The sequence below is a fragment of the Plutella xylostella genome, chromosome 25, assembly GCF_932276165.1.
Source record: "Plutella xylostella chromosome 25, ilPluXylo3.1, whole genome shotgun sequence".
Classification (NCBI taxonomy): Eukaryota; Metazoa; Arthropoda; class Insecta; order Lepidoptera; family Plutellidae; genus Plutella; species Plutella xylostella.
In genome coordinates, this window is record NC_064005.1 from 3,471,532 (window position 1) to 3,497,052 (window position 25,521).

Consider the following 25,521-nt stretch of genomic DNA (forward strand, 5'->3'; position numbering starts at 1 on the left):
CCTATCTGAAACCTAGTCATTTCTGCATGGTGATATTACAACTGAGGCGCGCGGGCGACTCACTCTATTTATATAGGCACCCGCACCTTGCAAACTAAAGGTGGAGAGAAAAATGGACTTTATTTAACTGTCACTGTGACCCTTATGATGCCGAACACGGAGAAAGTCGAAACGCCATATCTCACAATGTTTAACTAGGTTTCAGATAGGCTAGATACATAATATGTCATTTTTATTTCAGGAAAAATGCGTCTATTATTATTCTGGACGATGTACAAAAGTTGATGGGAGAGAATAATAACAGCCTCGCGCTTTTTGGTATCATTAGTCTGTGAATAATCTGACTTGAGTTTGATTGAATGATAATGGAACGCAATTTCCCAACGACTTTTGGGGTTTGAAAATTTATTTTTGCGGTGAATTAATATTTTGTTTTTACATGAAATCATAAAAATAAGCACAATGATATTATCCGATGGAATAAACCACGGAAAACTACAATCAATTATAGTAGGTGAACTGAAGAAAGCGGGGTTAAAGCACCGATTAAAGAAAATCATATCAAAAAGTGTGAAAGTAAGTTATTGCCACCAAATTACGATCGAAATATCACCGTTACCGATTAACAGGTAATCCTCAGACCAATACCTAAGCATCCTTACTTCTTTCAGGATGGTAAAACTGTATTTGGAGCACCTTTATTCAAAGTGCCGTCATGCAGCGTCATTTGTTGTGGAAGCACCCTGAGCATCCCTATGGTCGTTAGTGAGATGTCCTGTGTGCTGCGAGCCAATGCACATGTAGAGGGGTTGTTCCGGAAAGCTGGTTCGCAAACCCGCCAGAAAGACATAAAGGTTTGTTTATTATTTTTATTTACTATCCAAGCAATACATTGGCAATTCAATGAAATTTTTGTATTAATGTACCAATACTAATTTCAGAGGCTTCTCGATGCAGGAGGTTGTGTATCGGAAGGCCACCACCCGATAGATGTGGCTAGTGTACTGAAGCTGTACCTACGGAACCTGCCAGAGCCTCTCATCAGTGCAGAAGTACAGGACCTGCTGCTCCAATGCAAAGTCTCAGGCGGAGACAACGCCTTGAAGTCTATTTTAAACACACTCCTGCTCCTCCCTGTTCTACATGTGCACCTCTTACATTATATTACAGAGGTAAGTGACCTGTTCACATAGTCTTATTTATTTGTGTATAAATGTTGTTTGAAATAGTATTGATAGTTTGAGTAGATATAGCTAATCTGTTCCTTTTTTTAGCTGCTCAAATTCATAGCATCAAGGCACAAAGACAACTTGATGGACACATCTAACCTGGCCATAGTGATGGCTCCGAGCATCATGCCACTGCCGGCCGCAGCCTCGGCACAGAGGCTGGAGCACCATGTTGCACTTGTCAAGGTATACAATATTTTCTTTATGAAACTTTCAGTTTATAGGAACAAAGATGAAGCTATCAGAAACATTCCAAAAGAATGGTAACAGTAATGTTTTCTCTCATAGATTTATGCATAAATTCTATTCTTATGACCACCTAATGAAGCCCTAGCATATTTCACAATGCAGATTATAATTTATATTAATAATCTTACTGTTTGCCTTATTACAGATATTCATTGAGAATTCTCAACACATTGGAATACTAACAGAAGATCTCATGTCACAGTTGGATGATGATTCAGATGTATATCATGCAAAGAGAAAGAAAAGAAGAAGTGGTTCACTAAACCGTGAGTCTTTCTATCACATATTGGCCTGAACTATTCCATAATTTTATCAAATATCTGGAAAGATATAGTCTTCTACATAAACCAAGTTTATGCAGTACAGTCAGTAAGCTTCATAAGCAACTAGTACCATGTCAAAATAACAATCCATGATTCATAAAAAACATTGGTGGCTCATTAGTTTGAAAAGATACAACGGTTAATAGCTACTAGTTACGCCAACCGAACCTATTTAGTAATCTGTAAGTAAGCTGTGTACATATTTTTTGCCTAAAGATGACTAATGGAGTTTAACTCACGAATAATAATATTTACAACACAGGAGTCCTGAACGGCCTACGCAAGATGGTCTCCAGCAGCGTCAACACGCCGGCTACGGTGCGCGAGGGCGGCAAGACGCCGGTGCTCAGCAAGTCCGCCGCCAAGAGAAAGTTCGACAGCTATGAAGGGCTTTCCGCTAAAACGAAGTGAGTTTAATCAGTTCAGAAAGCTATATACATATAGTTTATAAACCATGTCATAGTCCATGTTTTGTAGAATACAGTGGCTAATTTAAATTATGATTTTCAGGAAAGATATCAAGAAGAATCTACCCCAAAAAGAGTTGTCATTCACCCCAATGAAATTGTAAGTACTTATGTAGTTATTATTTTACAAAGTAATATGTTAATCTCATTTTTTATATTATTAAATAACATTTTATTTGTATTTCGACAGAGGTTTCGAGCGCAAGAGACTACGGCTGAGTCTAGTGGACGCTCGGAGCACACCCAACATGCACACAGAGTACATTTCCAAAAACTCCGAAACAAGCATCAGCAGTGAGGACATGCTCACTTCCTCCGAACACCTGTTCAGCGCCCACGACACCATCGACCTCTCTCCCGACATGAAGCAAGACAACAAAGACTACGTCAGAATACCCAAACAAGAGTACGAAGAAATCAAAAGCCGAGTATCCGCCATAGAGAACAGACTGTCGAGAGAGTTCACGGATGTCGGGCCCCGAGTGGAACCCCTGCAGAATGTTCAAAACGTCTACGAACAAACGCTAGAGGAAGTGGCGATGCTCAACAGCTGCTCCCAGTCGGACACGCTAGCTCGCCGCCTCAGCAGAGAACTGAAGATACGGCCAACGGAACAAGCCAAGATAATCAGATCGCCGAGCGCCAGGAAAATTGGCAATATAAGACGGCGATCCAAAGAAAACATCACAAAAATTGTGAGACACAAGTCATGGAACGTGTCTTCACAATCTAGTCACAATTTAGATAGGTTTTATCCATACATCGGACTGAATCGAGAGAGAACAAGCACTGCCAATAACTTACCGGTACCAAAGACAAAAGGTAATGACTGGGAGGGATCAGCTTCAGAACAGTCTACAAACGATATTTCAAACTCCAGTCGCAAGTACAGTCTACGGAAACGCACGAGCCTGGCTTCAGACTGCAATCTAAACAAAACGATCGGCAAACCGCACGCAAGGAGGTCCCTCAACATAACGAACAACAGTTACGACGGCACAGCTTCAGAAACATCCACTTTGAACAACACCACTCTAAATTCAAGTGGAAAATCAAACGATTCTATGAACAAGCCGAACCATTATCAAAATATTACTACGCGGTCAACGAGGCGTAGCCCTTCGCAGCAGAAGTGGAGAAACGCGGCAGCTTTCTTCATGGACAAAACTGGCGAGGTCGAGGGCAGCAACAACTCAGGAAGGCCGTCTGTTAACAAGCTGCGGCGGCAGAACGCGGGCGCGGTCATGGCCAAAGCCAAGCTATTCGAGACTAGCTCCGATAAATCTTCTGAAAGGGAGAACAAAGTGATACACGGCGGCTTCGCAAGGCGGCCGAGGGTGAGCGCGCAACACGCGTACAGGGCGCAGAGGATGATGGCGGCCGCGATGACAAAAGTAGAGGACCCGCCGTGCGTGCCGCCGAAGATGAGTCGGAATGTCGCGCCAGCGGTTCCCATGCGCTCGAATCGGCAGAATACCAACTACCCTGGACGAGAGAGTGAGGGCTGGCGTTCAAAAAAAGCAACGCCTAAGAAGGTGGTGTCGCCTCAGTCGCACGCCATGCGGACGCCACACACGCCCGCCTTGAAGAAGTCGCTCTGTCCGTCGCGGCCGCTACGCACACCAGTTGCCACCGACGCCCGGAGACTCAACACACCAATGAAAGCAGTGCACATCTCGCCCAGAAGACAATCTCCTCGACAAAAGTTCCAACGTTACCTACAAGGAAATTAGAATAGATAGGTACTATATTTATTATCATTTAGAATTAATTGTGACTAGATATAAAAGTATCATTTTTTAAACGCAATGTACTTAATTAGAATTAGGTGTTTTCATTAATTATATGATTTGTTTGTGATTATCCAGTGGCCATTTTGTATATAGATTTAATTGTTAATTATTGCAATTTGCAAAATATGAATGATTTTGAATCAATGTCTTTGTTTTAATTTAATTACTTCACAGAAAATCATATAATCCCATCATAGAACAACGCGGACTCGGGTGTACCCTCGGGAAGCGTCATAGCGATCTTTCTTGATACAAAAAAGTCTGCCAATTTTTGCGGGGGGAAATTTTACCGTTTACCATGATTATGTCTCATGGGACATATCATTATGAGTTTTAATTCCCAGCAATAAGGGTTCTATTCTATTCTATTCTATTCTCTGTGGGGGTGTAAGTACCTGCACCTGGCTCTCTCGAATGGAACCTTTGTGCATATCCCCAAGGTCTAAACTGCCTTCCTAAGCTTGGACCATTTCCACACCACGCTGGTCCACTGCGGGTTGGTGGGTTCACATATCTAGATGTGCTAGATCTAGATATGCAGGTTTCCTCACGATGTTTTCCTTCACCGTAAGAGCGATGGTATACATTGTACTTAAGTTAAAAGAACTCATTGGTACATGTCAGCGCCGGGATCGAACCCGCATCTCTGGCGTGAGAAGCGGGCGCTTACCCGACTGAGCTACCACCGCTCGCGATTTAGCAATAAGGGTTACGTGAAGTGACATTTAATAATGAACACAGTGTCTTCATTTTTCTTGCCAATGGATGTAACAATTATCGATAAGTGTTATCGATGAATTCGAGAACATGGGTTAGAAATACTAATTTCAAATTAATTAGGTATAGTTAATTTTTTTTTTTAATGTAGCCATTTCAGTGTCCCACTGCTGGGCAAAGGCCTCCCCATGTTCACTCCACACGTCTCTATTGTCGACCACCTGACGCCAATCCGGCAAAAATCTGTCCAGGTCGTCCCGCCATCTCCGCCTAGGTCTACCTGGGCGCCTGCGTCCGTCGCTCGGCACCCACTCGGTTATAAATTTAATTAGGAATGATTAATAAACGAAGTCACCCGCTTTTCGCTGTACATTTATACTCACGTGATAGGTCGCGATACGTATCGCCGTTTTTGAATGAGTACAATGCACTGAAGTTGTCGAGTAAGTGGGCAACCCGACGGTCAGATGCTTTCAAGCCGCCCCTTCGGGCGGCCTCTAACTAGGCTTAACGACTGCTGCCGAAGCAGCAACCGGGACCCACGGCTTAACGTCCCGTCCGAAGCACGGAAGCGTCCAGAAAGAACCATTTGAAATCGGTAACTCATGCTGTACCTACCAATGGCTGACCGTGTCAGTTGTTGCTTAACCTCAGTGATCAGTTACGATTACTGAAGCCAATTCGACTACGGACGCTTCCCAACTATGACCTTTTTGGTCGATTAATATATATCTACATACCGGTACATCACTATTGCATTTTTTTGACATTGGTTGCTAGGAAACAGCTTATAACAATAAACCATGACCAAATCTGTGATCAAATCCGGAATCCGGATATTCTATGAATTGAAGCTGTCATTTTAATGTAAACAAATCATTTTCTATGAAACGAACGCTTTGCCAACTAGATTGAGTCTAGTGAAAATTGAGACTGCAACTAGTTTTTACAAATCGGTGGGCCTTTCTGGCCTACCACCCCGCCAGAGGGGAACGTCTGCCTATTTCGTCTCCAGACCATTCATACTCAATGAATCCCATACATATTTCATGACTGCAAAGGAAAACCAACTTTACTTACCAGACATAAGGAAACGTCAAAAATGCAATAACAGTGGAAGCTCTATAGCCCTGGTACTCAACCTTTTTTTTTTCGCGGGCCGCAAAATCGTTTAAGTCATGGTTTCGCGGGCCACAAGCAATATTTTTTTGTTTTTTTTAACTATTATAAAGCGATGTAAACTATCGAATATAATATAAAAAAACACACGCATATTCCCTATTATCTCTCATGGCACGCGGGCCACTGATAAAGGCCTGGCGGGCCGCATGCGGCCCGCGGGCCGCAGTATGAGTATAGCTGCTCTATAGGTATCTTATCTCTCTCTCTCAGCCTTCCGTAGTCCACTGTTGGACATAGGCCTCTCCTAACGATCGCCACCCCAAACGGTCACCCGCCATCTGCATCCAGCGGCTTCCCGCTACCTTCCGCAGATCATCAGACCAACGGGTTGGGGGGCGACCGACACGCCGTTTGCCGACACGGGGTCTCCACTCCAGAACCTTTCTACTCCAGCGGTCGTCGGCTCTGCGGGCTACGTGGCCAGCCCATTGCCATTTCAGCGTGCTAATCCTTTTGGCTATGTCGGTAACTTTAGTTCTCCTGCGGATTTCTTCATTACGAATCCTATCTCGCAGGGACACGCCTAACATAGCCCTTTCCATAGCACGCTGAGCAACTCTGAGCTTGTGGATAAGCCCTTTGGTGAAGCACCACGTCTCGGCTCCGTAAGTCATCACTGGCAACACGCACTGATTGAAAACTTTTGTTTTCAGACACTGAGGTATGTTTTCAGTGAAGATGTGTCGTAATTTCCCGAACGCTGCCCATCCGAGTTGGATTCTACGAGCTACCTCTTTATCGAAGTTGGATTTACCTAATCGGATCACTTGTCCTAGGTAGGGATACTGATCAACAACTTCGATGGTGACACCTCCTACAGTTACGGGCGATGATGAAACATGTTCGTTCGACATGACCTTTGTCTTGTCCATGTTCATTTTCAGCCCAACTTGTTTAGAGGCATCATTGAGGTCTGTGAGCATTTCGCCCAACTCCTCCAGCGTTTCCGCCATAATAACTATGTCATCAGCAAATCGTAGATGAGAGATATATTCGCCATTGACGTTAATGCCCAGTCTTTTCCACTCTACAAGCTTAAAAACATCTTCCAGTGCACAGGTGAACAGTTTCGGAGAAATAACATCTCCCTGTCTCACGCCCCTTTGCAACTGGATCGGTTTTGTGCTATGTTCGTGTAATCGAACTGACATTGTGGCAGCATTGTACATACATCTCAACACCTCGATATAGCGATAGTCTATATGGCACCGCTGAAGGGATTGAAGCATCGCCCAGAGCTCAATAGAATCAAAGGCTTTCTCATAGTCCACAAACGCTAGACATAAAGGTAGATTATACTCCTCGGTCTTCTGTATAACCTGCCGAAGCGTGTGTATGTGATCTATGGTACTATAGCCTTTTCGGAACCCGGCTTGTTCGGGTGGCTGGAAGTCGTCGAGTCTTTGCTCGAGACGATTCGTAATAACTCTCGAAAACAGCTTGTACACATGGCTCAGAAGTGCAATGGGTCTATAATTCTTCAATAGGGCTTTGTTGCCTTTCTTGAAGAACAAAGTCACTACACTTCTGCTCCATGCCTCCGGGCTTGTGCCTTCGAGTATGACGGAATTAAACAGCCTCCGAAGTGCTATTAAAATCGGTCTACCGCCGGCTTTCAGAAGTTCTGTCGTTATTCCATCATCTCCCGGAGCTTTGTTGTTTTTTAGCTGTTTGAGAGCTATACTAATCTCGTCTAGACTGACGTCCGGAATATCTTCGGTATAGTGTCGGGTGAGTGGCGCTCGGCTGTCGTGAGCACCGCTGGTAATAGGGTTTTGTGTTGTGGTGTATAACTGTCCGTAGAATCTCTCAATTTCTCCCAGAATTTCGGGCACTGATGAAACGGTGTTGCCAGTGTCGGTCTTCAGTTGGGTCAACAGAGTCTGCCGAACAGATCGATCTCTAGCAAAGACTTTGGAGCCCTTGTTTTGCTCTATTGCGTCTTGAATGCGCTTGCAATTGTAGCGTCTCATATCGCAACGTCTTGCTTTGGCGATCTGTCTGTTTAGACGTCTGTATTCGACCATATCAACTGAAGACTGCAACCTCATTTCTCTCCGTTCTCTTATGAGACTCAGAGTCCCATCTGAGAGTTTTTGAGGTCCTCGGTTGGTTCGGGACGAAAAATATTTCGATCCTACCTCTCGGACAGTTTCCACAAACCTATTGTTTAAATCGTCAACTGTAACGCAATTCTCTAAACATATCAGGCGGTCGCAAAGCTCAGACTGAAAGCTTTCGGGATCCTGGATTTGAGCAGGAGTAGGACGGAGCGTGGACTTCATTAGACGGGAGCGTTCTATTTTGCAGTTTATATTCAAAGTGCCTCTTACGAGTCGGTGATCGCTGCCGGTCTTAACCCTACTGATCACTGAGACATCATTGAATATGTGCTTCTTATCCGTCAATATGAAGTCGATCTCGTTTTTAGTCTTCCCATCGGGGCTAATCCACGTCCACTTCCTTTGTGGCTTCTTCTTGTAGAAGGAGTTCATCATATAGAGGCCCTCCTTCTCCAAGAAGTCAGCCAGCATTTGCCCACGATGGTTCCTGACTCCAAATCCATGTGACCCCACTTTCGTCTCGCCGCCTTCTTGTTTTCCGAGTTTCGCGTTAAAGTCTCCCATCACCACCGTGAAATGAGTAGTGAACTTACGCAGGGCAGACGATACGTCTTCATACGCAAGTTCGACCTCATCATCGGTGTGCTTAGATGTGGGTGCGTAAACCTGTATGACCTTCATTGAGTATCGTTTAGATATTCTCAGGATGAGGTACGCAACCCGTGTCGACACACTTCCGATTTCAACGATGTTGTTGACGAGGGACTTGTTGACGATGAACCCGACACCCCCTTGGGACAGTTGGTCGCCCTCCCGGTGGTACAGCAAGTTTCCGGACTGGAGAATTTCCGTATCCTCTCCCTCTCGTCGGACTTCGGATAACCCTATAATGTCCCATTTTAACTTGCTGATTTCCTCTTCCAGCTCCTCTATCTTCACGTCTTCCCTCAGTGTCCGTGCGTTATATGTTGCCAGGTGCAAGGGTCGGTTGGGCTGGTAGCCGACTCTCTGCCGGAGATTCTTCGCACCCCCTGCCCCGCCGTTACCGTGACCGCTACCGGAGTCCGGGATAGCGGGGCTGCCGGGGACTGGGGGCCGGGGCTTTGTTTTTTCCATCATTAGGAGGTGTATTTGCCATAATCACCGCGCTTGGCAGGCGTGTTGGTGATTCTCCTTTTTTACGGCGGGAGATCGCCGCCTCTGCTAGGAGAGGAGGTCGGGTCGATTTACCGCCGCCCGACATTCGGCGTTGTCACTCGTTAGCACCACCCAGGGGGCACGTGTAGGGTAACTAGGGTTTGTACCTACGGACGTGAGCGACAAGCCCCCCAAGGTATCTTATCTACTCCAAACCAAACCCTCGCGCTATTTATATACGATGAACAGAGTGTGTAGAGTGGTGTATTTATCAGGGATCTCTTCCTGTCCGCCGATCATTATACCAGACTGAAATAAATACCTACCCCAATCGTTATCATTTATTAGTATAACAGACACATATCGGACATCGCCCTGCCTGAGGAAAGTTAACTGATAGAAAAAGAAAAAATTACAAAAAAAAACCTCAGGGCGTAATGTCCTGCCGTTTATTTCCGTGAAAATCCATCCCGGTATTCGAACCCAGGACCGAGAAATGATGTACTATGGTAAAAGATTTGTTTTGGGCACTCGTAAGGCAGCGTTCCCACTACGTCGGACCGGCAGATCTGCCGAAAACCGGACACCGGACAGAGTGTTCACATTACATCGGATCCCGGAAGAAATTCAGACAGTCCTCAGTTGAATTTGGACGACGAAATTGTTATGTTGTGGTGGTATCTTAATAGAAGGCAAAATAAAAGAAAACATTGGGTACACCCTATTTTACGGGAAAGATTTTCCATTCTTTTCATTTTACATCCAGGGGCGAGGGGAGCACGAGCGGGGCGAGCGGGGGACAGATAGGTACCGGCACGAACTCGTTCACATTACTCCGGGCCCGGTCGTTCTACCGGCAATTCGTAGTGACAAAACGTTCGGTAGAAATGCCGGGCTCGGCAAAAATGCCGGACCCGGGATAATGTGAATAGCTTCATATAAATTGTACAGCCACTAGCTCTTCCGGCAGATTTACCGGCGCGGCAGATCTGCCGGTCCGGCGTAGTGGGAACGCTGCCTTAGAGGAACAGTGGTGTTTGTTGGTTGGTGAAAGTGTTGGGTGGTCACATTTGCCAAATGAAAACTATTGAAATTCTATAAAACATACTGTGGAAGTTTAGGGAGATTTTTCCTAGAGGATCTTTTCTATTATGAATTAGGAGTTCCGAATACTAACTATATGAAAATTACTAATTTAAATGTGACTTCATTCTAGAGTTAGAGCCTATACATAGATGTTAAAATTAAAGGATGTTAAAAATAAAATTCTGATGTATAATATTATACGATGTATATCACGGCTTTTACAGTGGTATTTCAATGTATAAACAAAATATCCAGTTTTAAAATTTAATAATTTAAGAACATACTGAGAATTCAATAAATAACATTTTCCACGATGAGTAAATAGGTAAGCATCGGCTGTGCCAGAATATAATTTTGATACTGATGTAAATCGACCCAAACTCACAACATGGAGATCAACTAAATTATTTCTTACACATTTAGCGATGATCACAGATTAAAGAATATTATTTTTTATATATAAAAAGCAGATCAGAGGACATACCGTGCTATGGAGACATTTAACAATTTCGAAAGTTGTGGATACTGAGTAATTTAGACTTCATTATAGCTTATTGGCTAGACTTATCGCTACCACCTCTCCGCCGCTGCACGGGACATCCGTTCCTAACATTGCTTCTCAATCGATATCATTACCAAATTTAAATTAACAATATAATAAAATATCAATTGTACCTAAGATCTTACCAATTTAATACGCACATTCGTTCTTAATTTGCATGTATTTTACACTAAGACCGCCGTGACGGATATTGATAACTTGGAACGCTAACTAGGGCTAGTGATTAGCTTCCATGCTCTATACAACCTTATGCCGCGACATGCGACACCCACGAGCATATTTAACATACATATTGTGATCAATAATAAAAATATAATGTTACAAATACATTAATTACTACATTTCGATTATTGTGTGACATAAAATATTTACAAAGCGCATTAGGAGCGCCCTTATAGTTAGGCGAGGGTGACTCCCAATCGAAATGAGGAGGCCCCGCCCGATCCGGCCGACGCGCCGCGGCCGCGGGCTGGCGCCTCACGGACAACACTGAACACTACTCGCCCACAAACCAAACCGATGCTGCAAACTATCTTTATTAACTAAAACATCCGAACGTATAGTCAGGGAGCTAATCAATAAATGCACTAACAAAGAGTGTTGATTGCGTCGTCAATTCGTTAAAATATCACTTATAACGAGCTGACCTGACTGCCGCAGTCGCTGGATCGAGAGACTAAAGTAAATCACTAAATAATACACTTGCTTTTAACACAACACCAAATAATTCTCCATGATAATAATGAAACTATAATATAGAAGATATCATTGACTACTCATACATCTTATAAAACGAATACCATTATTCTAGATACCAATGTTTTTTAAAGATTATAGTACAATTACAATTTGGGAATGCAAGATTACTTGATAAATACAATATTAAGTACTGACGACCAAAATGTGTTCCTACATATACACTTGTAACGATGTAGAAATAATATATGATCAAACGACATTGCCCATTTTGAATAAAATGATATAGTATAATCAATAATATGTAAATGGTAATTTTTATAATAACATGGCATTACAGTAAACAGCTGTACCAATCAGCGACTCCTCACATGGTAAATACTATAGTAATCCGAAGTTTTAGATAATAAACATAATTGCTAAACCAAAATTGCGGTGGCAAAAGAGATATTCAATAATTGTATATTATAAAATAGTATCGATATAACATTTATAATTAGATAATTCACGAATTAAAATAAGAAAATATTCTATAATAATCATTGCAGTCTGGCAAATAATACCTAAAATAAATAATAACGTTCATGTAAAGTTTTCAGACTCGACGCGACACGACGAAGATAATTTACACGGCAGATCTGCGCACTCCCGTATTGTAACTATGATATTGCTTGACCGTCGGTGGCGGGGTGTGTATGGCACTCAGTTGACCATGAGCGTGTGGGACTCCATGGGCGCGGCGGAGTCGTACAGCGTGTCCGTGTCCTGCGTGGGCTCGCCTTGCAGCTGGCATTGGTTGGACAGCGTGCCCGCGCCGCAGTCGCAGAAGAATCTAGAAGGAAATATTGCTTACGTCAGTAGGTACAGCTATACAGGGTGTTCAATAAAGAGTACGTCAGTACACCTATTACGGGTTTCCATAAAGGCTACGTCAGTACAGCTATAAAGGGTGTTCATTAAAGTGTATACTGAGCTGAAAGAGGGGGGAATCAGGGGGTCATTCATAACTTTAGTTCTACGACTTTTGAAAATTCACGATACTCCAAATATCCACAAAAGATTTGGATACTGTGTTTTTGTTCTGTGATTTATTTCATGTAGAAAACAAGTAACAAACCTATCATGGCGGATGAATTCTACGTCGTGTCCCGAGTGGCAAGTTTTGATGCAGTTTACACAGATTGCATTGCGGTCTGTCGTGTTGCATGTCTGGCATCTGGAAGTAAATAAGCACGTTAGCTTACAAATCATAGGTAAAGACATGCAAGGAAGTAGACGATGTCCATTTACTATAGCTGATGAGGTGCTATATGTGGCGCACCTTGGGAGAGGCTGATGAAGATGAAGATTAGATTTTTTCGTGATTGTATTGGCCGGATAGACCACGGAAAACAGCGTGAACAAATTTCCTCATGCATGTTTCAAGGGTCGAACCTTGAAACATGCATGAGGAAATTTGTATTACGCAATATTTTGCCAAGCACTTACCTGTAGAAATCGTGCATCGGAAAGGAAGTGTAAGATGAGATCTTGTAGAGGCACTGGCCGCCGCCCACCGCCTTCTCCACCGCGTCCTGGTTGCTGAAGATCTTGTTGCCTCGCTCCAGCGGGGACACGCCTGACGCTAGGCACAACCCTGGGGAGAGATAACAGGGTTTTAGCTTTGTCGAGGTATTCATAGAGGGACTTGATTTATTGAGGGCTAGTGAGAAGTTACTCTTGTAGATTTTGTGTTTTCTCTCTTCAACAAATCCATAGGTAGTTTTGAAATGGTTGATGAGGTGTTCATTGTTAATAACCGTGATCCTGGAAAAATCTTCCTTGCCTAAAGGTATCCGTGTGTAGTAGAGATGTATGTAGTACAGATGTTTCTTACGTGTGACGGTTCAAAACATAACGTACAGCATCACAATAATGATGGGGTCACGTTTATCATTCCACAAATACACGAAACCGCCATGACATATACCAAACAAGTGACTACTCAACACGTAGCACCTCACAACACAAAAATCCTCACCTCCAAACCGGTTATTGAATATCTGGTTGTGCTCGAGCGTGGCGGTGGCGTTGTTGGTAATCTCGACGCCGGCCGCCAGCCCGTCGAAGATGCGGTTGCGCCGCAGCACCGGGTGCGACTGCGTCGAGATCAGCACGCCGGCTTGCGCGTTGCGGAATATGTCGTTCTCTTCTAGCACGCCCTGTGGATGAGAGAGATACGATTAAAACAAATTTTAAAATGGCAATACGGGTCGCAACCTATCATGAGTACAAATGTACAGCGAAAAGCTACATAGCTACAGTTCTTCCATATTAATAATGCGCATGCAAATCTTCGCAAACTGTCGTATTCCCGGAAACACCCGAATCATTGAATCGTAAGAGCCTTAAAGAATGCACTTGGATTTTGCACCTTGTTTGAAAGAATTAGTAGTCAATATCATGTGTGCATAATCGAAAACAATTCGGGCTGTCGGCGGCTGTCACCAATCAGTCAAAGGTCCTTGTTCTCTTGTCAGTCAGTTCTGTGAAATTATATGTATAGAGCTGTTATTACACATCGTTCTTGGTTTTGTTTTCAAATGTGAATTTAATTTCAACTTAAATCAAATTATTGTTGATGACGCCTTATTACGAAACAAATTAAATGATAAAATATGTGTCACATTGATAGACCGAGTTTGTAATTGTAATATTAATGTGAAATGATCAGAGCTGTAAATACTTTTAAGCTGAGATTTTAAATTTTTTATGTAAACCTGTGTTTGAAATTCATTTCTCCTTATAATATAAACCTTGTGTTATTCAAACCTTCTTTCATCCATCTTTACATCAGCTTCAGTAAGACACTTGAAAAGTACAGTGTGCTACCTGGCTGTAACATTTTTGAAGTGAATTTTAATATTATGAATTATCGAATCAAATTTCGTTACTGATAAATCAATTATCTCTTTTAGCACCAATAACATAATTCTACTAAAATTTCATGAAGAAAATGCACTTAACCACTCTAAATACATAATAGTTTTCTAACGCTCGGGAATACGACCGTTGCCGAACAATGACGAAGATTTTTATGTGCATTATCAATTTTGGGGAACTGTACCCTTTGGGGATTACAGTTACGAGCATGTTACGTATGTAATGTAGCTTTAAAAAAGGTAGGGTAGCAAGCGGGGATTTCTAGAATATGAAGCATAAGCTGTAGAGGGTTTACTCTGGCTTTACAAGTGAGATGTGTCATTTAATACAACCATAGAGATATACAGGGTGTTGCAAACAGGGTATGTTAAGGCAAAGTAGTCAGTCAGTCGGTAAGTCTCGACACATACACACGCGCGCGCGCTTCTGCTCATAATATTCAGTGGTTCTCAACCCGTGGTCGTTACTCGCTAAAATGGTTACGTGCGGGCGTTGCAACTCCGAGGTATCTGATAGTGCCCTGTGCTCTGTCTGTAGGCGCCACTTCGATTTCCCATGTGCTGGAATTACTGAAGCAGGATTCCGGAAGCTGGGAGACAGGAAGGCCACCTGGCGTTGTTCGGACTGCAAGTCAGGAGCTTCACCTGGCGCACCTCGTGCCACCGCCGCCTCGTCAGTGCCCAACGTCACTCAACTGTATGAAGAATTGCAGCTTATTTCAAAGAAGCTGGCCCCCTTGGCAACACTGGTCGAGGAAGTCAAAACAATCAGGTCAGATATTGATGGACTGATGGTTTCCGTGGAAAACGCACACAGTTCTATAAAAGACTTCAATGACACGGTAACGTCCCTCTCCTCAAGACTGAAAATCGTGGAAGATAGAACGAACTTGATTCCTGTTCTTGAAAAGATTATCGAACTTGACAACGAGTTAAATCAACGTGAGCAGTGGCTAAGGGCAAATAACGTTGAAATCAAGGGTATTCCCCTTAAGAATAATGAGAATTTATATGATATTGCTTTTAAATTAGCCGACACGCTCGGGATTACATTAAAAAAGGAGGACTGTAATTTCATCACTAGAGTACCTACTCGGCAACCGAATAATGAGAAACCGATTATAATATCTTTTCATAATCGATACACTAAGGAGGACTTTGTGGCAGCAATGCGTAAACGCAAAGTACTAAATTTGGAATCGCTTGGCTTCAGTGGTTCAGGACGAGTGTATGTAAACGACCATCTCACAGTGTACAACAAGTCTTTATTGACCAAGGCTAAATCAATCGCCAAAGAAAAAAACTTCCAATACATATGGGTGAAACACTGCAAAATAATGGCTCGAAAATCACCTACCTCTCCTCCGTTTATTGTAAAAAACGAATTAGATCTCTTAAAGATAAAATAAACTTATTTTACAATAAAAAAATTCTAACATCACACAGTCATATCTATCTAATCACAGTTAACATTTTGGGAACCACTGCTAACGTGCCTAGTTGCTTACTTGTTTCGAATTATTCACTTTGCTTGAAGTCATTTGCCATGGTCGAACTTATACCATTACTACACGACACTAATATCGTCCCTATCGTAATGATAATAAGTTCTATGGTACTTCGTCACTTAAGTACTGCATACGGGTGTTATTGCTTCACTGTTTTTTATTTGCGATTATTTTTGCTATCTACCTGCTGCGAACGCTTGCCGCTTTTTGATGGAGGAATGGTATTTTATGTGGCATTAATAATAAGCTATCTTACTGACAGATATTTACCTATAGATTACCATGTAGTATTACATAATGCGTTAACCCATATGATAAGAAAACGATTCTGTCACCTATTAAAACGGTCACCCGCACTATTTTTAGCTTTTATAGCTACTTACAATAAATTTATTTTGCTTTGTGCTTTTGATGAGTTATTGTCAGTACTTTTCAATGACTGCCCTTAACATTTATTACCAAAATACACGGGGTCTCCGTACTAAAACACACATTTTTAAAAGAAATTTATTGCTAGGCTCGTATGATATTGTGTCGGTTACTGAGTCTTGGTTGCTGGAGGGAATCTTTGATAATGAACTTATGGGTGCTTTTCCACCACAGATGTGCTATGCAGCTATGCTGCGAAGATGTGATATCTACGCTACGAAAATATGTGACCGTTTCCACCAATACTACGCTAGGTAGCTGTGCGAGGAAGATGCGCTACGAAGATGCGCCGCCGCAAAGTAGCTGTGCGAGAAAGATGCGCATCTCGAGCTATGCTATGTATCGATAGTAGGGAAACGACGGGGGCGGCGGCGCCATAGCTACACCACTCGCGATGGTCCATAGCACATATCCATAGCACGCATCCATAGCACACATCCATAGCACGCATCATTCCATACAAAAAACATATCTTAGTTCAATCCGTTTCCACCAGTGCTAAGCTATGTGCACCAAGAATATGATTGGTGGATATCAAACGCATCCATAGCATCGTAGCATAGCACATCTCTGGTGGAAAAGCACCCTTATAGACAATAGGTATTTTGTTTGGAGGCGGGATCGGGATTATGCTTTAACTAAGCAGACTCTTGGCGGCGGAGTGCTGTTGGCGGTTCGCCGGGAGCTGGATGCCGTAGAACGACCCGAGTGGAGATCCTCCGCAGAGGACCTTTGGGTAACTGTCTCTTTTAAAAATAAAAATATGGAGAAAATGAAGCTACATATATGTACCATCTATCTATGCTCTCAAGGCAAAAATAACAACTCTTTTAATGCACAACTTATAAATTTTACTGAGAAACTGTTTGAGATTGTTACCAACTGTCCAAATGATAAGTTTCTAGTAATAGGTGATTTTAATATGAGTAATATTACAGGGTGTCCACTCAGATTGCTCCAAAAAATTCCCTGACTTTTCCCTGACTTTCCCTGACCGTTTCAGAAATTTTCCCTGACCAGTGATCAAAATAAACAAAAGCTTGAATGAAAGTTTTCCGTTAATTTGCTTCACACTTATAAAAAAAACTTCGACTGCGTAAAATATTTATACAGGGGGCTGTAACTGTCAATTTCTATATCTCTATCCATCCATAACTGGTAGTTACTTTCATACGATTTTGACATAATCAAAAGTAACAATCTGTAAAAATCGTATGAAAGTAACTAGGGTAAATCGTGGTATAACTGGCATGTGTCAGTAACTGGCACTTTGACTATAAAACTAAATATATTAAGCTTTTGGGTATAGTAAGACCATCTTTGATGTGTTTACAGCAATCTCCAATTATTCATTGATATTATAGTTTAATTTTACGGCGCTAGGTGGGTATTTTCCGGCGCTGGAAATTATCTCAGTCAAAGCGGCGAAGATCGCCAAAAAAATGCACGTGCGTTAAGTTTTTCTTAAGGAGACACCAAAATTTGTATGGCCTGTTTTCGCGAAAATAAATAAGTTTTTGATAGTGTGACAATACCAAGGAAGTAGGGGAAGGTCTAAACAATATCATAATAGCCCGATTCTGTGTTGCGCTGTGATTTTAGTTGCTTTTGAGTTATATTTGAGGGTGCTAGTTACTGAAATGTAATTTATATCTTCACTTAGTAACTGGCACCCCCCTGCCAGTTACTAATATTTTGGGTTTTGTGATTTTAAGCTATTTTATACCTTCTATCGACAGAAAATACGATTTAAAGTGCACTGTAAAAACCCCCAGTGTCTAGGCAGCTTTGTTTCAATAACTGGCACGGGGCTGCCAGTTACTTATCTGCATACATTTTTTTACGCACCAATAACTGGCACTTACTGGTGCGGTAAAATTTCTTTCATGTTTCTTTTCAGAAAAATGACTAAAATCAAGGCAATCTACAGTAGTCTGTAATTGTCCACTGCTGGACCTCTCACCAGCAGTGACACTGCACTCTGTTCTCGACCTTCCTCATCCAGCCACTACCGGTCAGCTTTATAAGGTCGTTGGTCCAGCTGGCCCGAAGGTATCCGCCGCTACCCTTGCCTGTTCGTGGTCTCCACTCTAGAGCGCGTTGGCCCCACTGGTCATCGGTTCTTCGGCAGCTATGGCCTGCCTAATGCCACTTGAGCATACAGAATTTAAGAGCTATATCGGTTACTCAAGTTCTCTTACAGATTACCTTATTTCTGATAAATGGTCCTTCAAAGTACCACAAATCTTTCCAATGCCCGCTGATCGATTTTGAATCGGTGGACCAGTCCAACCGTCAGTGTCCACGTCTATGATCCATACGTCATCACCAGTAAGACGCATTGACTGAAGACCTTTGCCTTCAGGCATTTATGTGAAAATTAGTCAAATCTTCCCTTATGCAGTCCAATCCAGTAATACATATTTTGTTTTATGTACCTTACAGCTTCGTTTTCGAAGTTCCTTCTGCCTAGTCGAATAGACTGTCCAAGGTAGACATAATTAATATACTGTTGCTGCATTAAGGCCGCTATGCATGTTACAACGAGGGAATTCCAGAACCGCCCAGGTCTAAATGGAATCAAAGGCTTTCTTATAGTCCTTGAAGAACTTGATAGAAACATGGTTCGTGATGACCTTATAAAACAGCTTGAAAACATGACTTATAAACAAAATTGGTTGAAGAGCTTCTGAAGCTGTTCGAGGATAGTAATAGCTTTCAGAAGAGCTGTACTAATTCTGTCTTTACCCAGAGCATGTGAAGCTGAAAGCCGTAAAAACCTTCAATTTCCGCAAGAAATTTCAGCTTAGAGGCAACTATACTACCGTCAGCAGTCTTCAACTTAGCCAGGTCACTTCTCCCAAGCTGCTGAATGAATACATCAAGGTCCACAAGCATTTGCGTTCTCCATTTCCGTTTCCAAATCCAAGGGTTTCTCGATTTGTTGCATTCATATGGACCCACGATTCGTCGCATACTTGTACTGTCATTTTGTCGTAGAAGTCGACCATTACAACGGTGATTTTGAGTCTTACCGGTACAGAACCTAGACAGGTAATTGTACATTACCTAATATCAAATATATTATTGATTTTAGAGTACTTATTGACCTAATTGCATGATTTTTTAAAAGGTGCCAGTTACTGAAACATCATGTGACAGTTACTAATTTTTACTGCCAGTTACTAGGTTTTTTGGGGGTAGTGGATATAAACTTCATTAAAATCGAATATTAATCATATATCTTTACCATTTATGCCTATAATTGTTCGTCATCTTATTGCCAGTAATTCAAGCCTACTAGTGCTTAAATCAGGCCAATACTTTATTTTTAATATATTTTTTTGTGTTGCTAGTCGCTTAAACTGCCAGTTACTAGTACTTTTACCCTACCAGTTATAGATAGATAGAGTTATAGAAACTGGCAGTAAGTCGTTCAGGAGCATAATGTACCTATCGCAAAATGCACCGCGGAGATTTTATTTTTGTTAGCATAATATACCTATCGCAAAATGCACCTATCGCGAAAGAGACGAGAGTGACTCAGACAGATAATTAAAAAAAAAACAAAATAAAAAAAAAAACTTGCAATTCCATACAAACTTTCAGGTCAGGTTTTACTATTTAGAAAAAAACGCGAATTTCAAAAACTAGGTAGAACAAAAGTTGTTTCGAGTGATCCCCTGAGTCACCCCGTTTCGGCTATGTTCACCTGCCACTATTGCAATATTCTGTATAGAAAGCAATGATAAATTAAGTTTCAATTAAATAAGACAAGTAGGTAAAAAAACAAGTAGGTACCTACCTACTTGTTTTTTTTGTACAACAAAGTTTAAATACGTTTATTTTGCCATAACGTGTAATTCTTTTTTGTATTTGCAAAATTGAGAAATAATTTATATTTTTCAAAAAGTTTTACTTTGGAAAAAACTCATTAAAATTTTGGAAACCCAAGCGGGATCCACTGTTGGTTATTATTGCAAAATACGTTAGTTAGAACTATTTAAAGAACACTTATTGATTGTAGGATTAGTACAGACAGAGCTTTAAAAGTATGACTCCTCATATTTTTTTTTAGAAAATGCGAGTTTTGAAGCAGGTAGATAAAATAAACTTTTAAATTTTGTATATAAAACTTGCCAGGGGTATAGTAATCTTAGGGCCATCAACTCTCGAATAAAGCGTGTTTAGCTTTGTAAATTCAGTACTTAATTAACTTAATTAAAACAAAACCGAAATCAAATATTTTCGAATGGGCGCGACGCTTTAAAAAAATTTTTGGTGCCGCGTGGAGGCACGTCTGCATGCGCTTCCGCCGCCGGCGCAAAGTATGAGAATTTATCGATACAGCGCGTTTGCACCAACATGTTATATGGGGGCTTATTTTTAATCACAAACTCCTAAAACACTTTAAAAAAAAGTTGTTTAGAATGGCAAGCTCAGTCACACTCTTTTGAAAGAAATTGAATCAATGGGACATAATTTTTTTATTTAACAAATTATGAACTGAGTCTGGAATTTGGCTAACGAGATTTTATTTTATCACTTATGTATTTTTTGTTTAAAATATAAGAAAAATGATAACTATTAAAGGAAATAACTACAAGAAAATGCTTTACTAGTCATTTTCCCTGACTTTCCAGGTGGCCCATCAATTTCACTGACTTTCCATGACCACCTTGAGCTTCCCTGACTTTTCCCTGACTATCCCTGACTTTCCAGAAAGTGGACACCCTGTATTAACTGGAACTCATCATCCAATTATTTTGAACCATCTCAATTTACAGGTTATCAAACGGAATTTATTGATACAATTGTTCAATGCAATTTAAAACAGTATAACGGTAATAATAACTCTTTTGACAGCATACTAGATCTTGTATTTTCAAGTGAGTCAGTGAAGGTCAGAGCCTGTACCGACCCGCTAGTGCGTGAGGATCCCTATCACAAATCACTGGTTATTGAAATGTCGCTCATCGAGGCCACTCCCCTTGTGTCTTTGCCTAAACTTGTCTACTTGTATAACTCTGCGGAAGCTGACTATGAAAGTATAACCAATCATATAGATTCAGTTGATTGGTATAATATTATCTTATGTAGTGGTTCTATCGATGATGCGGTAGCATCGTTTTATAAAATTCTTTTTGACCTACGTGATAAACACATACCGCATAAAATTGTCTCTTCCTCTAAATTTCCCTATTGGTATAGTTCCGCCCTTAAAAAAATCATAAAAGAAAAACATAAATTCTATCTAAAATATAGAAGATATGGAAACTTAGGAGATTATGAAACGTTCTCACTGCTTAGGAGGCGTTGTAAAGAGGTGGAAGCCCAGTGCTATGAAGTCTATATAAATAACATTGAAAATGCGTTATGTACCAATCCTAAACTGTTTTGGTCTTACACGAAAAATTTGAAAACCAACAACAATTCCATTCCATCTGTCATGAACTATGGTCTTTCAAAGGCAAATACTGGAGATGATATCTGCAACCTTTTTGCTGATTACTTTCAGACGACGTTTCTATCCTCCATTCCAGCGAACTTTAATAATGTAATTGAGGATCCTATTCCTAATCCTAATAATAACTTTATAAATAATATAGAAATTAATCCTAAACAGATTCTTAAACTACTCAAAGCAATTGATGTCCATAAAGGATGTGGTCCTGATAAATTACCTGGCATATTTCTGTTAAATTGTGCGGATAGTCTATACTCACCGATAGCAATGCTTTTTAAAAGATCATTGGCCGAGGGCCTAGTTCCTAAAGTATGGAAATCAGCGTTTATTACTCCAGTGCATAAAAAAGGAGACAAAAATCAAATAGATCATTATAGACCTATATCTAAACTTTGCATAATTGCTAAAATATTCGAAAAAATTGTATATGACCAGGTTTATGCATCATTACGTACATGGTTTATTCCGGAACAGCATGGTTTCTTGCAAAAACGTTCAACTATATCTAACCTAGTTATATCTAATGACTATATCACATCGACTATGGATGAAGGTGATCAAGTAGATGTAGTTTTTACAGATTATTCCAAAGCATTTGATCGCATTGACCATGTTATTCTTTTGAAAAAACTTCAAAGTGCTGGTATCCATGGTAATTTATTCAGATGGTTCACCTCATACATCAATAATCGATCTCAGGCGGTAACAATAAATGGATTTACATCGGGATGGCAGTTTGTTCCTTCGGGAGTTCCGCAGGGATCGTTATTAGGTCCTCTGTTATTTATTATCTTTATAAATGATATCAATTCTTGTTTTGCCTCATCTAAATTCATATTATTTGCCGATGATATGAAAATTTACAATAAAATCCACTCTGACCAAGATTGTGTATCACTACAGAGGGATCTTGACTCTTTTAGCAAGTATTGTGAAGTAAATAGACTGGATCTAAATGTATCAAAATGGTTCTATATCACTTTCTCACGAAAACATTCCAATTTAATTTTTTCTTATAAACTTAAAAATCAATCAGTTAGCTCTGTGAACTACATCAGAGATTTAGGCCTAGTTCAGGATTCCAAACTTCTCTATGATAGGCATATAGATAATATCATTAAAAAAGCATCAAGAAGCCTAGGATTTATAATACGATCCTGTGCTAAATTCAAAAATATTAAACCAATTAAGATATTGTATTGTTCTCTTGTACGAAGTATCCTAGAATATGCTTCTGAAGTATGGAACCCACGTTATGACTATTACATAAATCGAATTGAATCTATCCAGCGTAAATTTTTAAGATACATACAGTTTAAAACGGGTATTTATGACATAAGTTATGACCTTCGCTGTAAAAGACATCATTTGCTACCTTTACAACTACGGCGGCGGATAGCTGACCTGTCTTACCTACATAAGATCATCAATGGTAATATCGATTCTCCTGAGTTGCTTGAGTGTGTTAAGATGAAGGTACCTACAAGATCAAGTCGAACTGGTTTTCAACTACACGTACCTAAAGCTAACACTAACTATAGGCAAAATAGTTTCTTTGTACGGGTGAGTAGACAGTTCAATGCTATGGCAAATGAGATTGACTTTTTTAACTGTAGTTTATTATCGTTGAAAAGAAATTTGGCATCGGAGTACTTTGGTTCCCAGACAAACGATTAGCTTTAGTATTCTTTATTAAAATAACAATATAAGTTCTTATTCTCACTGTTAGCGTAATTTAATTCTTGTAATTGCTAATTGCGTAGTTTTACGAAATGTGTAAATTAGACTTACCATAACTGTTTTTCTTTTTGTAATAATTTACTACCATATGCGAAAACTATTAAATGGCTCTTAGATGCATCATATAAATGTAAACTAGTTTAAGATAGCTGTAAGTTTTCCGAATACGATAAAATAAAATAAATAAATAAATAAAATAAAAAGGGGGTGACTCAGGGGGTCATCCTGAACAACTTTTGTTCCACAAGTTTTTAAAATTCACAAAAAAATAATAATTCCTTTTCCATAGAAACTTTCTTGGTCACATGACTTTTTTATTATACATAGAGAACGAATATTTCCAAACCTTGTAAAAGGGTATACTTTTTGCAACACCCTGTAGAGTCGTGGCAGCAGCGTTTTTAGACAGGCAGGAGGGAGGTATTTAAAAAACAATAGGTATTATAAAATTGTTGGGAGAAGCACAACTTACCTTTCCACCATTAAAAATACAGATGCCCCCATCGCGGCCATCGAAGATCTTATTCCGTTTGAGCGTCGGATTTGAGTCAGTCTTGATCCAGACACCGGCCATCGCGTTATCGAATATTTCATTCTGTTCTAACAGGCCTAGCCCGCCGTTGTAAACTAGGACGCCGCCGTTCTGCCCGCCCCAGATCTTGTTGCCGCGAATAACCGGATTACTACCGGTCCGGATCTGGACGCCCGAGTATAGATGGTTAAAAATATCGTTGTCTTCTAACTTTCCGTGGCCGTTGTCGTAAAAATATACGCCGACCTGGGGAAATAAGTTGGTATATAAGTATTTTGTACTACAATGCCCTCTATGCTTTCTGGAAACTGTCTGTTAGGTCTCTAATAATAACTTTTATACTTCGTTAACTAACGTTCTGATTTCTATAACTGTAGCTTGATTTATTTTATAACACAGTTATATTTAATAACACATTTACAACTGAGAAATTGCGCATATCGGCTCGAATAGTTATATCACAATAAGTGGAATAATATAAATAAATTCAGACCGTAAACACAGTAGCTTTTTATTTATTTGTCTCTTTTAGTGCCCAAACACAAAACTGCGATGCGAATTCACATCCCTAAAAGGGACGAATAAACGATACATGTAATGTCTTATGTACGTACCTGCTTGCCGGAATGTATGCGGTTGCGGCGCAGCACCGGCGTGGAGCCCGTGGTGATCCACACGCCCGCCAGCGTGTTCGCGTACACCTGTAAACATAGAATGTTGTTAACATGCAGGTTCAGATATAAAGTGAAAGGTATGAAATGTCGTGACGTGAGCGCTAGTATCAGTGAAAGTATCTGCGTGCATAGAGGATATATAGAAGAAGCAACTAGTTATGCAATGTCCGTATACAGAGTGTTGCAGAATGGGTATACAAAGTAGGTTTCGGATTAGTACCTAAACCCTTTTTGCAACACCTGTATAGTACCAAAAAGCTGTGTAGTGGTTAGGTACTCCAAATGCTATGCCCATCCCCGGCCGGGATTATTGTGACTGTTTTTGTTGTGTGATATCTTCAACCCGCCTGCCAAAATGGTAATAACCCTCCAGTCTTGGAAGAGTCCCATATTCGTGTGGATTATTAGTTATTACCGACTAAGATAATTTTCCTTCATGTTATAAGATCATTTCTGTATAATATGTAAAGACCTAACATTAGTTTTAAAATTAGAGGCTACGTTTATTCCAACATTTTTAAGTAAATCATTATTTTTCTCATTATAAAGCTAGTTTACAACTTATTTATTTATTTATTTATTTATTTATAAACATTGCAGTGATACATAGGGTACAGAAGAATTCCCACAAAACCAATATTTTTGGTTTGACTGTGGGTAAACGGTGACATTTTATTAAGCTGTTATTTAAAAATTAACAAAATAAACAATATATTGACTGTGTCAAGTGAGCAGTGCAAGGAAGG

The 25,521-nt window shown here is 40.6% G+C and overlaps 2 protein-coding genes across 2 annotated transcripts in view; one reads left to right on the plus strand and one right to left on the minus strand.

The window, feature by feature from the left end:
• Positions 1 to 342: 342 nt before the first annotated feature.
• Positions 343 to 4,205, plus strand: LOC105380799. The gene is made up of 8 exons (XM_011550404.3): positions 343 to 576; positions 672 to 854; positions 942 to 1,172; positions 1,275 to 1,415; positions 1,624 to 1,744; positions 2,064 to 2,208; positions 2,312 to 2,368; positions 2,459 to 4,205. The coding sequence occupies exons 1-8, from the start codon at positions 463 to 465 to the stop codon at positions 3,999 to 4,001; spliced, it is 2,535 nt and encodes an 844-aa protein (XP_011548706.3). The 5' UTR covers positions 343 to 462; the 3' UTR covers positions 4,002 to 4,205.
• A 6,229-nt stretch (positions 4,206 to 10,434) lies between these two features.
• LOC105380825 (F-box only protein 11) overlaps positions 10,435 to 25,521 on the minus strand; it is a 32,040-nt gene continuing 16,953 nt past the window's right edge. Inside the window, exons 10-15 of the mRNA XM_011550432.3 lie at positions 24,716 to 24,802; positions 24,042 to 24,347; positions 13,525 to 13,705; positions 12,993 to 13,140; positions 12,622 to 12,720; positions 10,435 to 12,336 (exon numbers count right to left, since the gene is read on the minus strand). Of these exons, the coding sequence (XP_011548734.3) occupies positions 12,207 to 12,336; positions 12,622 to 12,720; positions 12,993 to 13,140; positions 13,525 to 13,705; positions 24,042 to 24,347; positions 24,716 to 24,802 (951 nt within the window). The 3' untranslated portion in view covers positions 10,435 to 12,206. The remainder of the gene's footprint in view (positions 12,337 to 12,621; positions 12,721 to 12,992; positions 13,141 to 13,524; positions 13,706 to 24,041; positions 24,348 to 24,715; positions 24,803 to 25,521) is intronic.

Coding starts and splice junctions, on each gene's coding strand:
- LOC105380799 (XM_011550404.3), top strand. CDS start 463: ATGATATTATCCGATGGAATAAACCACGGAAAACTACAATCAATTATA. Junction 1,173..1,274: donor TCTTACATTATATTACAGAG/GTAAGTGACCTG, acceptor TCCTTTTTTTAG/CTGCTCAAATTCATAGCATC. Junction 2,209..2,311: donor GGGCTTTCCGCTAAAACGAA/GTGAGTTTAATC, acceptor TATGATTTTCAG/GAAAGATATCAAGAAGAATC.